This window comes from Convolutriloba macropyga, chromosome 1 (assembly GCF_964194025.1).
Source record: "Convolutriloba macropyga chromosome 1, txConMacr16.3, whole genome shotgun sequence".
Classification (NCBI taxonomy): domain Eukaryota; kingdom Metazoa; phylum Xenacoelomorpha; order Acoela; family Convolutidae; genus Convolutriloba; species Convolutriloba macropyga.
The window spans coordinates 21,336,774-21,351,167 of NC_134468.1; the positions used below are offsets into that span (position 1 = coordinate 21,336,774).

Genomic DNA, 14,394 nt, shown 5'->3' on the forward strand with positions numbered 1-14,394 from the left:
ACTAAATTTGTGTAGTTAGGGTTTTATCGGATTGCATTTTGACGTTGATACTAGGCGCTTTTAAATTTAGATATTGGGTTTCTGCCGTGAAATTTTTGTTTTTGCTTATTTTGTTGTCGGTTTTTTTCTCGTAGTCTCTTTAATGGCAGATCTCATTGGTGGTGTAATGAGGCATTACATTATGTAATTCAATTAATAGTCAGGTTGTGGAACGATTTTCTTAAACTCAAACATCTATTTTTGTTATCTTCATTTGGTTGACAAGTATGTCAAAAGTGTACATGAGCTCGGGTCGGAACATGTGCAAACGCATATTTAACGAGCCTCCTTGTTGATAATTATTGCCGAAATAAGTGCTGAATCAGAACTGTTTTCGATGTCAGAATCGCTGTATCGTTTCAGGAGCAAATGTTGACATCTGATTATGTCGTTTTTTGATGAAACTGACCGTTATCTCTATGAACAGAATGCAACATTAACCAATATCGACTTTTTTTCGTGAACTGTTAGTCAGTCTCATTTTTGACAGTACTCCCTTCCTTTCTACTTCAACTTAAAGTTAATCTGGTTGGCGGTTTTATCTTCTACCTAATAGTTTTACGCCTTCAATCCCGCATTGTTTCAGCGAAAACGTTCAATGGATCATATATAAAGTGTTCAAAGAAGACCTTTTGGTTTAAATTGCTTCGATACTTTTTTGCACTTTTCTACTGAATTTTTGGTTTTGCCTGTATTTGTTGTTGTTTTCATCGTCAATGACTTGTTGTAATGTCTTAATGATGACTTATGATTGAGAAACATACTTTTCGTCGCATCGAGGCAAAGTTTTGCGTATACACTGGCTTCCATTGAAAGCAATGGAATTTAATGGCGTTGATAGTGCGAGTTTTCTCAAATTTCGGGGTTCTAATATATTTGTTCAGATTTTTTGAAGTCATATTGTTAAAAACGAAGAATCCCATTGCTGTTAAAAATTGAAACTTTGCTGTTTAAAAAACACTTTCGGCACGTGTTCGGCACTTCTCGCTCAATTTTTTTTCCTGAATGTGCTGTTTCTGTTTTTTTTGTTCTTTGGGTAGCCGTAAATTGCTGACCGGTCTCATCAGTCTGTAATTGAGAATTGATTGGAGATTTTACCCGAAGCAACAAGTTTATAGCGAATAGTCTTAAAGTTAATGACATTATACATTTTCAAAGATTTTTCAAACTTTTCAGTTTTGGTTGTTCTTTTCGTCAAATTATAATGTATTTTCATCATTAAGAGGTCCCATCCAATTTTTTGTATTTTAAAAAACACCAAATTCACTGATATCATGTTGTCACTGATGTTTTGTTTGTTGGACAAAATGCGTTTTCATAAACGTTTTTTGAGTGGTCAATTTTTGTGTTTCTTTTTTTTCTTCTTTCAGCACAATCGCGTTATAGCAGATCCCAATGGTTTTCAAATGTGGCGCAAGTGAATTCAGTTAAAATCCTTTAGCTGAATTAGTATAAACAGCAATTGAATTAAAAATAAATTATCTCAGATAAAAGCTAATGATTTTAATTGTGTCAATACTTTGTTTTCGCAAATCGTTTGTAGTCTGCTTCTTTTGTCCGTTTCTATGGCTTAGTCTAACCAAAGTCTGGTCCCATTGGTGTCATGATATCTTTTTAGTAAATTTATCAAGAATTATTTCATTATAAGCTAATGATTTTTAGACTTCTGGAATTATTTGGTTTAAAAATGTTGATTGATTTTTGATTTTAACCTCATTTTTTCTTCTCTTCGTCGAATTGTTACCTAGTCTCATTAAGGAAAGTATTCATCTGCTGTATAGTTAGGAAAACTAAATTTGTGTAGTTAGGGTTTTATCGGATTGCATTTTGACGTTGATACTAGGCGCTTTTAAATTTAGATATTGGGTTTCTGCCGTGAAATTTTTGTTTTTGCTTATTTTGTTGTCGGTTTTTTTCTCGTAGTCTCTTTAATGGCAGATCTCATTGGTGGTGTAATGAGGCATTACATTATGTAATTCAATTAATAGTCAGGTTGTGGAACGATTTTCTTAAACTCAAACATCTATTTTTGTTATCTTCATTTGGTTGACAAGTATGTCAAAAGTGTACATGAGCTCGGGTCGGAACATGTGCAAACGCATATTTAAGGAGCCTCCTTGTTGATAATTATTGCCGAAATAAGTGCTGAATCAGAACTGTTTTCGATGTCAGAGTCGCTGTATCGTTTCAGGAGCAAATGTTGACATCTGATTATGTCGTTTTTTGATGAAACTGACCGTTATCTCTATGAACAGAATGCAACATTAACCAATATCGACTTTTTTTCGTGAACTGTTAGTCAGTCTCATTTTTGACAGTACTCCCTTCCTTTCTACTTCAACTTAAAGTTAATCTGGTTGGCGGTTTTATCTTCTACCTAATAGTTTTACGCCTTCAATCCCGCATTGTTTCAGCGAAAACGTTCAATGGATCATATATAAAGTGTTCAAAGAAGACCTTTTGGTTTAAATTGCTTCGATACTTTTTTGCACTTTTCTACTGAATTTTTGGTTTTGCCTGTATTTGTTGTTGTTTTCATCGTCAATGACTTGTTGTAATGTCTTAATGATGACTTATGATTGAGAAACATACTTTTCGTCGCATCGAGGCAAAGTTTTGCGTATACACTGGCTTCCATTGAAAGCAATGGAATTTAATGGCGTTGATAGTGCGAGTTTTCTCAAATTTCGGGGTTCTAATATATTTGTTCAGATTTTTTGAAGTCATATTGTTAAAAACGAAGAATCCCATTGCTGTTAAAAATTGAAACTTTGCTGTTTAAAAAACACTTTCGGCACGTGTTCGGCACTTCTCGCTCAATTTTTTTTCCTGAATGTGCTGTTTCTGTTTTTTTTGTTCTTTGGGTAGCCGTAAATTGCTGACCGGTCTCATCAGTCTGTAATTGAGAATTGATTGGAGATTTTACCCGAAGCAACAAGTTTATAGCGAATAGTCTTAAAGTTAATGACATTATACATTTTCAAAGATTTTTCAAACTTTTCAGTTTTGGTTGTTCTTTTCGTCAAATTATAATGTATTTTCATCATTAAGAGGTCCCATCCAATTTTTTGTATTTTAAAAAACACCAAATTCACTGATATCATGTTGTCACTGATGTTTTGTTTGTTGGACAAAATGCGTTTTCATAAACGTTTTTTGAGTGGTCAATTTTTGTGTTTCTTTTTTTTTCTTCTTTCAGCACAATCGCGTTATAGCAGATCCCAATGGTTTTCAAATGTGGCCCAAGTGAATTCAGTTAAAATCCTTTAGCTGAATTAGTATAAACAGCAATTGAATTAAAAATAAATTATCTCAGATAAAAGCTAATGATTTTAATTGTGTCAATACTTTGTTTTCGCAAATCGTTTGTAGTCTGCTTCTTTTGTCCGTTTCTATGGCTTAGTCTAACCAAAGTCTGGTCCCATTGGTGTCATGATATCTTTTTAGTAAATTTATCAAGAATTATTTCATTATAAGCTAATGATTTTTAGACTTCTGGAATTATTTGGTTTAAAAATGTTGATTGATTTTTGATTTTAACCTCATTTTTTCTTCTCTTCGTCGAATTGTTACCTAGTCTCATTAAGGAAAGTATCCATCTGCTGTATAGTTAGGAAAACTAAATTTGTGTAGTTAGGGTTTTATCGGATTGCATTTTGACGTTGATACTAGGCGCTTTTAAATTTAGATATTGGGTTTCTGCCGTGAAATTTTTGTTTTTGCTTATTTTGTTGTCGGTTTTTTTCTCGTAGTCTCTTTAATGGCAGATCTCATTGGTGGTGTAATGAGGCATTACATTATGTAATTCAATTAATAGTCAGGTTGTGGAACGATTTTCTTAAACTCAAACATCTATTTTTGTTATCTTCATTTGGTTGACAAGTATGTCAAAAGTGTACATGAGCTCGGGTCGGAACATGTGCAAACGCATATTTAACGAGCCTCCTTGTTGATAATTATTGCCGAAATAAGTGCTGAATCAGAACTGTTTTCGATGTCAGAATCGCTGTATCGTTTCAGGAGCAAATGTTGACATCTGATTATGTCGTTTTTTGATGAAACTGACCGTTATCTCTATGAACAGAATTTGACAGATTTTCCTTGTTATCCGTTTTCAGTTCCAGACAGTTTGTTGCAGTTTCTTGAAACGCCTATAAATTACAATGATGGATCTGTTAGTATCCACCGAAAGAGAATTGGATCAACATCCGAGTGCGCAAAACAAGCAAAGTATTTATGTACACAGCTCTTAGACGAAGTTGACAATGACTTGGAAATGATTGAGGACGGTGTGAATGCCGAAGTGAACAGAGAGCGTGTCGATGTGAACAAAAGACTGAGACAGAAGTTGAAAAACGAGCATCAGCTGCATGTACGTGACTTCTCATCAGTACGGTAGTATATTCCATAGAGTAAGAACTATTTAAATGCACAGATCATTTAAAACTATTACACAGAATATGCATATAAAACAGGTCGAGTTAAATTGAACGCAATTATTTTGACAGTGCTCATTGATAATCATTTCATGTCGACGTTGTTGGAACGCTCGATGGCGTTCTAATTTTTTTCGATGACATAAGAATAGTTGGTGACATTTAGTTGCGTGGTATTGCTCGTGACTATTTGGTGCCTTGCTTAGCTGCTAATTTGTTTTAAACTTTAGCTAATCGAAACTATTTTCCCTGTTATTTGGCTTTTTAGTTGACGGCAGTGCTTTATTTTGAACCTTTTGAAACCCAGAAAATAAGATACCATGTTTGACCAGTCATTGATCAAATTGGCGGAACGCAAAAGTCTGACTTTGCCTGTTTTCTCTGTGAGCCTACGTTTTTTCTGTGAGCCTACGTATAAATTCCAATTAGTTGCTCGAGGTGTAAATTTTCAATTCACAATTGAAACAGACAACTGAAAACTTCTAGGTGAAAAAGGCGGAGAATCTGGAAGAAAGGCACAGAATTGAAGTAGAAAAGCTGGCAAGGGACTTGGAGCAGAGAAAAGAAGCGCTTTTAAGTGAGATGTTGTCAAGTTTGGAGAGACAAAGGGAAGCTATTGTGGGCAAGTTGAAGAGTGGCAAGACCAACGGAGACAATTTGATGGCATGCACTGGAAATGCTGATAACGGTGGGCAAGTAAGTTGCTCCTTTTTTAAAGTTCGATGACGAGAAAAGTCTTCTTGAACTGGTAAATTGTTTTTAGCTGAATGCATATAGTTTTAGCCTATTTTTGTGTCTTGTAAATAGCTATTGATTTTGGTCTTTCAAAACGACAGTGTAAAAAAGCGTTTCGCAATTTTACCTCGATTTTTTTAAAAAAAAATTGTTTAGGTTGTCTGTTTTCCCACCCTCATCCATTTTGGGTACTAAGAACTTTTCTATACAAAATTTTTGCTTCAGTGTTTAGACTTTTCTAGAACTTACTTTCGCTCTCTTGAGTGGTTTAAGGTGACTTTCTGTCGTCACAAACGGGATAAACTTGTAAAGTCTCTGAGGTCATTGAGTGTTTGAGCAGCTCTCTTAAGAGCTTTAGTATGCTTTAACTCTTCGGTTCACGGAAACTCCGTAGTAAGCAGAACTTCAAGGCGTGAAGGTCAAATTTGAAATTTGGTAGGCTTTAAATCCTCATTCAGTCACTGGCAGCATAAATTGTTCTTGAATTCCTTTTTATTCCAATGTACTATGAGCTCCAATGTACATTTTTGAATTAGAGGGGTTAAAATGTAGCAATTTTCTCACATAGATGCTCATTTTAGCGGATTAATGAGGATTCATTGCTGACGCAGTTTTCTTGAGAGGTTTTATTATTGATATTGCTAATTTTTTAAAAGTGGAAAATCAAGATTGGTCATATTGATTAGCCATAGTGGTTTTCAGCGTGGAAAACTTTATCGTTGAGTCCTATTTATGGTTTTAGTCTTTTCAGACTGTTTTAGTCACCGTTTGTAGTTTTCCGTTATTTGTTGAAACTTGAGAATACGCAAAACATTTTTGACATCGCTGTTCAACCCATATTGCGCCACGATAGTGACTGGCAATCAAGGCAATTGAAACATTTTCGAAAATCAAAATCAAGAAAATAATGGGAGAACCAATAAGTCCCAGTCATTCATTACCTACCATTACATCCGTCGTTATATTATTTCACATTGCTCTTCAAATTTTTATGCCATAAACATGTTCAGAAGCTTTTTAATTGCTCGCAAACAAATTTTGTAATTATGTTAGATCTGCTGGCCTTTTGTAATTTCTGTACTTCAGATTTTTTTGTCTGATCATAAAAGTTGCTGACTTCTCTAGTAACAAACAGAGAAACTGTTAAAGCCCGAGTGCATTAAATTACTGAGCAGTTGTCTTAGAGCCTTACTAGTCTAACGGTGGGTGATTCATTGAATCTGCTGAGTAGACTTGAATTCATGTGAAGGGCAACCAATCAGTGAATATAGGCTCACAAAGGATAAACTAGCAATTGTCATAGTCAACCCCTCGCATATCGTTTGAGCGATTCACCCGACGTTAATCGGCTATGGTTTTTTTGTTACCCACTGAATTTATGAAAGCAATTTATCTTGAATCCAACTTTTGACAGGTGCTGACGCGAAAGCTTCGACGCAAGGCAAACGCTGAAGCAGCAGCATGTCACGTTTCACCAGAAATAGATCCAACCTTGGGAAATATCTCTGTCGTCAATACATTTTTATCAACTACTAATGAGAATCACGTGCAATTAGACGACAGCATGGTTGAGACGTCGGTTCTGACTGCTACTCACTCTGGGCTGTTGGATCATGAGCAGGAAGAAGACGCCACAGTGAAGTACGAAGAGGTTGCGCGGATGAAGGGGCCTGGAAACAGCATTACATTAACAGGCAACGGATTCCGAGCTGACTCTTTGCTTGCTAAACTGGATGTTCGCTTAACGGACGATGAAGTTTTAAAGGATCTCATGATAGTGACCAAAGGTGAGATAATGATGTGATGTCGATGCCAGAGGAACATCAATTTGGCCTGTTCTGTTAGGAAATTGCTTCCACGGACTGTATCCACCCCTGGAAACATTAAATTCAAGAATAAGGTTTAAACCAAACTGCAGAATCCACCTCAGAATCCAATTCCTAAAATAGACGATTTAAGCGCAATTTGAATTGACGTCATTTCTATCGATAAGTCGTTCCCCAGCTAATTATGGTGCCGTTTCGCATGGTGTAATCGAAAAAACCTAGGGTTTGCGACTTGTTCAAGGTGTTGATTTGAAGGCAGGACTGAAGTGATAATCGCCAACGGGATATACTTTTTGGTGCTTTTGTAATCTTATCTATGCAAGCAGTAATCTTATGTTTCTGTTAATCAGATTCTTAAGAATTTTTTGTGTTTAAGGCAAATACAAAGCTTCTAATATTCCGAATGCTGGAAACAGCGGTGGGGTGAACAATCAAACAAAAACGACGAATGTGATCTCTGAATCTAAGGGCTTCTCAGGCGTTCATCATTCGGACGCACTACCGTACAACTGTTCCAATCAGAAATTGAACCATGTCTATTTGGAAGACAAACATCTTGTTTACAATTCGACTACCTTTTCTAAAGGCCAACACGTGCTAATAGAGGGAAACTGGAGAGGTGTTTGTACAATATTGGCCATCAATCAAACGGAACTTCAGCTGAAGAAACTGAATGACTCAACCAAGATTAAACTGTCACTTGACATGCTGCGACGCGGAACTTACAGACTTTCAGAAAGATAGTCCGATTTTTTTTATTAAATTAATTTATTCCCAGCCCTGGAGACTGCCTAAGCATGTTTGCATATTTATTGAGTTGATTTTGACAGTATTTTTGAACTTTCTTACTCTGTTGTGGAAAAGTGAAGTTTGATGGCTCAGACACAATGAAGTGTGCTTGAATGTATATCTCTGTAGAGTAGAAACTGCGTAGCGATAGGCTAATTTGCCTTATTATGTAAACTATTGCCTATCTCAATAAAAGGAGAGAAAGGAGTTTTCTGTGGGTGTATTGGTCAAATATTTAATTTCTAAGCAGGAGTGTGAGGTAATTGTCAGTTGAACTCGCAACTTCAAAATTGGCCCTCTTGTACAGTCAACTTACAGAAAATCATATTTTATTTCCAAAATTTTGTCGGTAGAATTATTCCTCAAAGTGGCTGTTTTTAAGAGTATAATCCGACAGCCAAAAATTGCGAGCATCTTAAATCGTTTTTTCTGCGGAAATGCTATTTTGAAAAGCTTTATTTGGTCCAAGTTATTTTTGAAATTAATAATCTGCTACGAAGGGGATGAAATCTTGATGCTAATTGAGAACTGTTCGCAGTGGAGGAATTTTCAGATGGTTTGATGTCGTTTCGGAGATCGGGCTCTGCGGCCTCCTCTTTTCGACACGGAGTCAACTTAGAAGAGACGGTGAGATATGAGGAGCCCTCGTTTGCATTCCGATTTGCCACTTCCATGCAGGAGATGCGCAGAGAGGGCAAGCTATGTGACGTGACTATCAAAGTGGCCGAGAGAAGGTTCTCGGCGCACAGGTGTGTACTCATTATTTCTTGCCACGAACAAAATTGAAGTCGAAGAACCGCCCATTATTTGACTGCTTTAGGTCATAGGAAATTTATCAATTTTGTGAACATTGTTGTTTATATTCCTGTCTTTTTCCAACCATTGCCGCCATAACTATTGTTGCTACCATTGTCTTGTATAGCTGTTAATGAGACCTCTTCGAGATATTCGCCCCTTCTTAATAAGCGAAAAGATGCTCAAAAGTTAATTGAGTATTCATTTTAGTAGTACGCTCCCACTTTTCAACGAACTGAAATTTAAAAATTCAAAATTTTACATTCTACAGAAACAACAGTCCTAAAGCAAGGATCGCATTTTTGATAAGTATTTGACTAAGGGAAAATGATAGAAGCAGACCTATATCTCAACCCAACGGGCGCGGGCCAAAATTATTGTCTACTCTGTAAAGGTTGTTAACTACTTATTCAACCTAATGTGGTCATACTGTTAGTCCAGAATTGAATTTCGTCAAAGTGTACTGCTATTTTGCTTCGAACAAAGGAAACAAGTTCTGCTCCCATAGCTGCTGCTTCAATTTCTAACTTCGGGATGGTTGTTGTTTTAACGGGTGCAACTCTTGCCTTGCTCACAACATATTGATTTGTTATTTCTTCGGCGCTGCTTGATCTGATGTATATTGTCGCTGCTATTGCAGTACTTGATGCATCGCAAAATATGTTAAGTTCATCCTTAGCATCTGGGTTAGGGATCTACTAATAGAAGTTTCTGGTATCCGTTCATTTTCGTCGACCCATTGCTGCAAGTCGTGTTGTGGAACTCTTTGGGATCTGCTTATTCCAGTTGTTACCTTGTTTCACTATCGAATGAAGAATGCATCGTACTCTAATAAAAAACGGCGTGATGATTCCAAGGGGATCGAAAAATGATGCGGCGAGTTACAGCAATTGACGTTGCTGCATGCTATTGACATCAAGTTTTAATTTTAAGTCTGGTCTTTCGAAGATGAAAATATCTTCCTTTGCATTCCACAATTGTCCTTAAATACGTTGCTCTGTTTCTGTGTCTGCATTTTCTCCAGTTATTTGCTTGACGGTGTTTTCTTGACAGTTGTTTTCTTGACGGTCACTAATGTTAACTACTTATTCGCAAGAGATTTCCAGATTACAATGAATCGCTAGGTTGCACAAGTGGGAAAAACATAAAACTCGCAAATTTAACAAATCAAAATAAATCAGAAGTCATCAATCAATCAAAACAAAATAGGAAATCAAGCTTGTGCTTGAACAAAGATCTTTCACAAATACTGTCTTAGAGCAAAAACATTGGGGTGACCGAATTGGCGTATACGAATACAATACAATCTTTAAGAAAACTTTAAGAACAAAACAGAAAAACAGAAATTTTGTGAAAATTAATCGCCCAAAGCTTGATATCTCCCCTAAATATGACACCACATGTTATCATGGCTTACCGAAGTATTCTAAAACTAAAAGTTGTTATTTAAATTCTGAATTTTGTCCCTTATCAAAAACTTGTTTTTGTAACGTGCTTTTATTTTAACAAATAATGAATTTAAAAGGCGATTTTCCGGCTGTCTGTGTAAGTTTATCTGATGTGCTCACTGTTCAAAAATTGACTCCAACTGTATCCGAGGTGTTAAAAAAATGAAAAACTCGTTAAGGTTTGAATCAACAATGTAAGTTTTTCTCACAACATATGTTAAGTCTCAACAAATATTCTTATTCTCTCTACATTAATATAGAAACTGATTTTTCAAAAAATTTTATTCATGAAGTATATGAGATTGAAACTTTTTGTCGGCATTATTCATTTACTTTTTCCTTCGCTGAGTATTTGATTCTGATCGTCTTCTGGACCGTGAAAACGTTATTACCGTTGCCGAATTCGCGGATTAGAGTTTTATCTCGGAAAGTTGAGTTTGTTTGTCATTCAAAGTGAATTTTGGAGATTTTTAAAGTAGTTTTTCTGCGTTTTACATCTTTGGTGGTATTGTGCCGTAGTTTGAGGATTCTTTTTCCGCACTCCAAAGTGAGCTGGGAGTTAAGCTCTTTCGTCACTAATTTCAAGAATTTCACGAACAGTTTATTGTTGGAAGTAATCCCAAACAACTCAAGGAGGAAAAATTTTGGTTAATAATACCAAATAAACAATAAAAAAATAGAAGCAAGAACATGGAACTTGAAATTTTGTCGCTAATAATTGATATTTTTGCAGAGAGTTTATACGATAACCATGAAATACTGGCGTAACAAAGAATGTGGATTGTATTGGTGCTGTGTTTTTTATAAGATGCTGTTATATGTATTAAAATTTGCGATTTTCAAATATTTTGTGTCTTTGGACGTAACCTAAGTTTTAATTAAATTAAGTTTTTTTTTTTAGATTTTTAATTCATTTTTAAGTGCATTTTTTAAACGTGTTTTAAGTGAAAGCTGCTAGTTAATCTGTGGTCTATCTTGCTGCGGGTTTCTCGGATCCTTTTTAACAACACAAAAATCTTTACAAACAGTTCTTATTTTGTGCCTTGTGCTTCTTGTCGTTTGTGTCCAGAAAGATATCTGTGAATTGCCGATGTTTTTTTCGAATTTTCTTATAATTATTATTGGTTGTCGCTACCTTAAGAACTTGAATATCTACAATACAAATTGGTTTGATAGTTTTTGCAAAAATTTTTTGTTGAGATTGTGTTACGCAATTCTTCTGTAAGTCAATTGAGGAGCCTTAAACGTTTCCAGTCAATTCTTTGGATTGTAATTGGGTACTTATCCTGCTATGTATTGTTGTTTAGTCGTCGGGCTCTTTTTCGTTTTACATTTGTTTTCGTTCACTAGAACATTCTTTCGCCTGAGTTAAGCAGTGACTTTTGCTCTCTTCATTTCTTGCTTTTTGCTTTAACTATATTGCAAAATTATAAAACTGTAAGATCAAAGGTGACAAGGACCAAATAGCCGAGTTGCTAATGCCTCTGATTCTTACGCCGTGGATTAGGGTTCGAAACTCTTTTCAAAATTTCTTGTATCCTAAAATCTTAATGATGCAACCCGTTGAGTTAGTTTTTAGGTGGCTGGGATAACTTGTTTTCAACTCATCTGTTTGTATCTGTTTCTGGCGGCACAGAAGTCTATTTGGCAGCTATTCCGGCAATGTTCCTGTTATGTTTCTGGAATTCGGCCATTGTTCAATCTGTTAAAAATAATTGCATTGTTAATAGCCGCCGTCAACTTCTCAACGTCTATTATTTAAGTCTCTTTTTTTACAATTCAAAGAATTTGAATTGTATTGGGGCGCTGTCTTTTAATATCTGTTCACACATGATTTTTGAAGTCAAATTGGAGTAGTGGTTTTGGTCACGCTGAAACAGTAAGAGGAGCGAAAAAGCGAGTGGTTTTGCGACGTGGAATTTTTTCGCTCTAATTTTAAGTAGTCAGAAAACGGTGTTTGAACAAAAATTCGCTTTCTCGCTATTGGTTTTTTGTTCACTTGCGGCAATTTCACTTTGATTATTACCGTTTTTTCGATTTTTTGAATCGGATTTTTTTCTAAGTGGTTTTCCTTATCCATTCATAGTTCCTTCTAGACCTAGTTTTTGCTTGATCCATTTCTCGCTAGTGGTTTTTTGTTCACATGTGACATTTTTACATTAATTTTCTTTTAAATTTTTTTGTGATTTATTAGAAATGGTTTTCCCAATTCATAGTCCGTTCTGGTTCTAGCGTTTTGTTTCGTCAATGGAAATTCTTTGAACTGTACGTCAGGACTTGCCCTGCTATGTTTTTATATTCGTTTTACCTTTTGATCTTTTTCGGTTTACAAAGGTCAAGGTATTCACGTTTGACTCGTGACTTACCTCACTCACTGTTTCAATTGAATGGATTGTTTTTTACCCTGATTGTCTTTCACGCATTGAATTACGCAATATAGTGAATATGGTCAATGTCAAAAGAGCAAAATCAAAAGAAACAGGATAAACAGATTAAGCCTGGTCATTAAGTCATAATGAATTAGGTTATCAAAGTTCATTGAAGCGACTGCTAGGTGATATTTTTTAAAAACTTAATAGCTTTCAATTTGGAAGCTGAATTAATCTACTGAAGTTAGAAGCTAATTGAAACTGCACACCGAAAACGAACACTTTCTGAAACTTTGGGAAAAAGTCTGTTAATTTTTATGTCTTCTTTTTTTTCTTTTTCTGCTTCAATCACGATTTGCCTCAAGCGCGTCAACCGTGGCTATTTCCCGGCAATTTGTCGGTTATGTTTTTTCATTTTCTGTTCAACCACAATCGAGGGCTTGAGGAATCTTTTGCGGCTATGTTGAGACAATATGCTGGGTATATTTCAAATTGCACCTAGGTTGATAAAAATCTGCATCCCTTTGGTTTATTTTACAGCTTTTAGGCATTTGGTCTAGAAATATTATTTGTACCCAAGAGCTTTAATTGCCCAATAGACGTTTGCTTTCTGCTCTTTAGAATTTTCCACTGATTGTTTTGTTATAGGTTGGTGCTGGCAGCCTCCATCCCCTACTTCCGTTCCATGTTCACTCTAGGAATGGCGGAGGAGAATCAGGAGGAGATTGCAGTGGACGAGAACAGCATAGACGCTGTCGCCATGGAGGCTTACATCAGGTTATACAATTAAAATATTTAGAACAACTGTTTCCTCTATCCCCGGTTGAATTTGGCCAATCACAATGAACGTTATTACAAACTTATAACGGTATATAACAATTGTAATGACTAGTCCCGCCTCTTATTAGGTTATAAAAAGCATTATCTTTTCAGAAGAACCTTAGTTTTTTCACACATTGTAATAAAAGCAAAGATTGTGTTCATTGGGTGAAGAAACAGCTCCCATTTATCTAGAGGACAAATTTACGTTTTTGGTAGATTTTGACGTCTTGTGTGGATATTTCATGTGGTATAAGGAAATGAAAGTGGAGGCGACATTCATTTTGCTCAGTATGTTGGAAAATGTTGCTTGGTATCCTTACACTAAAGTATGATTCTTGTGATAACTGTTCATCTCCGTTGTGGTATCCGTCTCACGTTAATCAAAGAGCATCCTGTTCAATTAAATCATCGAGTTTAAATGTTGGCTGTTCTGTAATTAAACAGGATACTTTGACATTTAATTTTGTATAGCGCGTGTTCTTGCACAATAGCACTTATTTGGAAAAATTTTATTTTCAGCTTTGCTTACAACGGCAAGCTCCTCATTACGCTATCCAACGTGCAATCATTAGTGACAGGAGCCTGTTTCCTCCAACTGACTGCAATAAAGGAAGAGTGCTGCAAGTTCATGCAGAATAACATCCACGTGTCCAACTGTTTCGACATTCTCAAATTTGCTGACACTTTTCTCTGCGATTCGCTTCACATGGAGACCAAGAGGTTCTTGCGCAAGAGCTTCACTGATTTTGTGCAATCATCAATGCATCTAAGTCTACCGTTTGAAGTGAGTCAGAATTGGTTTCTCATTTTTTACCAAATCTCCACTTTGATTTTTGCGTAGATCAAATCTCAATTTGAAGTCCAATCCAAAGACTTGTTGAGTAAATGATTCTCTCTGGACTGACAAAGCAGTCATCTACAAGCAATGAATTCGAAGTTAGCACGTTTTATCTCAAGTTCTGTGTCACTTTGAATTGAATTCATTAACGAAAGATATGGTAATATTAGTACTTAGTCCGCTGTCCACTCGAAAGAATATACCCTCTCGCATCGTTGATTAATTATAGCTGCGAAGCTGTAAGCTGAGCGTAGCTATATTGCGGTGCTCTTGGTTTTTACGACTCGAAGAGGAGTA

The 14,394-nt window shown here is 35.9% G+C and overlaps 2 protein-coding genes across 2 annotated transcripts in view; both read left to right on the top strand.

Annotated features, from left to right (window-relative positions):
• The window catches only part of LOC142336380 (kelch-like protein 18), a 117,455-nt gene that overhangs the window by 88,034 nt on the left and 15,027 nt on the right, over positions 1 to 14,394 (top strand). Inside the window, exons 2-4 of the mRNA XM_075385169.1 lie at positions 8,377 to 8,574; positions 13,086 to 13,214; positions 13,779 to 14,043. Coding sequence (XP_075241284.1) covers positions 8,387 to 8,574; positions 13,086 to 13,214; positions 13,779 to 14,043 — 582 coding nt within the window. The 5' untranslated portion in view covers positions 8,377 to 8,386. The remainder of the gene's footprint in view (positions 1 to 8,376; positions 8,575 to 13,085; positions 13,215 to 13,778; positions 14,044 to 14,394) is intronic.
• On the top strand, positions 4,056 to 7,868 carry LOC142347088 (uncharacterized). Its single transcript, XM_075398910.1, has 4 exons — positions 4,056 to 4,411; positions 4,962 to 5,171; positions 6,625 to 6,997; positions 7,413 to 7,868. Exons 1-4 carry the CDS (start codon positions 4,082 to 4,084, stop codon positions 7,778 to 7,780), a joined length of 1,281 nt encoding a protein of 426 aa, XP_075255025.1. The 5' UTR covers positions 4,056 to 4,081; the 3' UTR covers positions 7,781 to 7,868.

Bases quoted from the DNA above. Each gene is read 5' to 3' on its own strand.
- LOC142347088 (XM_075398910.1), top strand. From the start codon at position 4,082: ATGTCGTTTTTTGATGAAACTGACCGTTATCTCTATGAACAGAATTTG. The intron at 5,172-6,624 runs GTAAGTTGCTCC...AACTTTTGACAG, and splicing joins ATGCTGATAACGGTGGGCAA to GTGCTGACGCGAAAGCTTCG. The intron at 6,998-7,412 runs GTGAGATAATGA...TTTGTGTTTAAG, and splicing joins TCTCATGATAGTGACCAAAG to GCAAATACAAAGCTTCTAAT.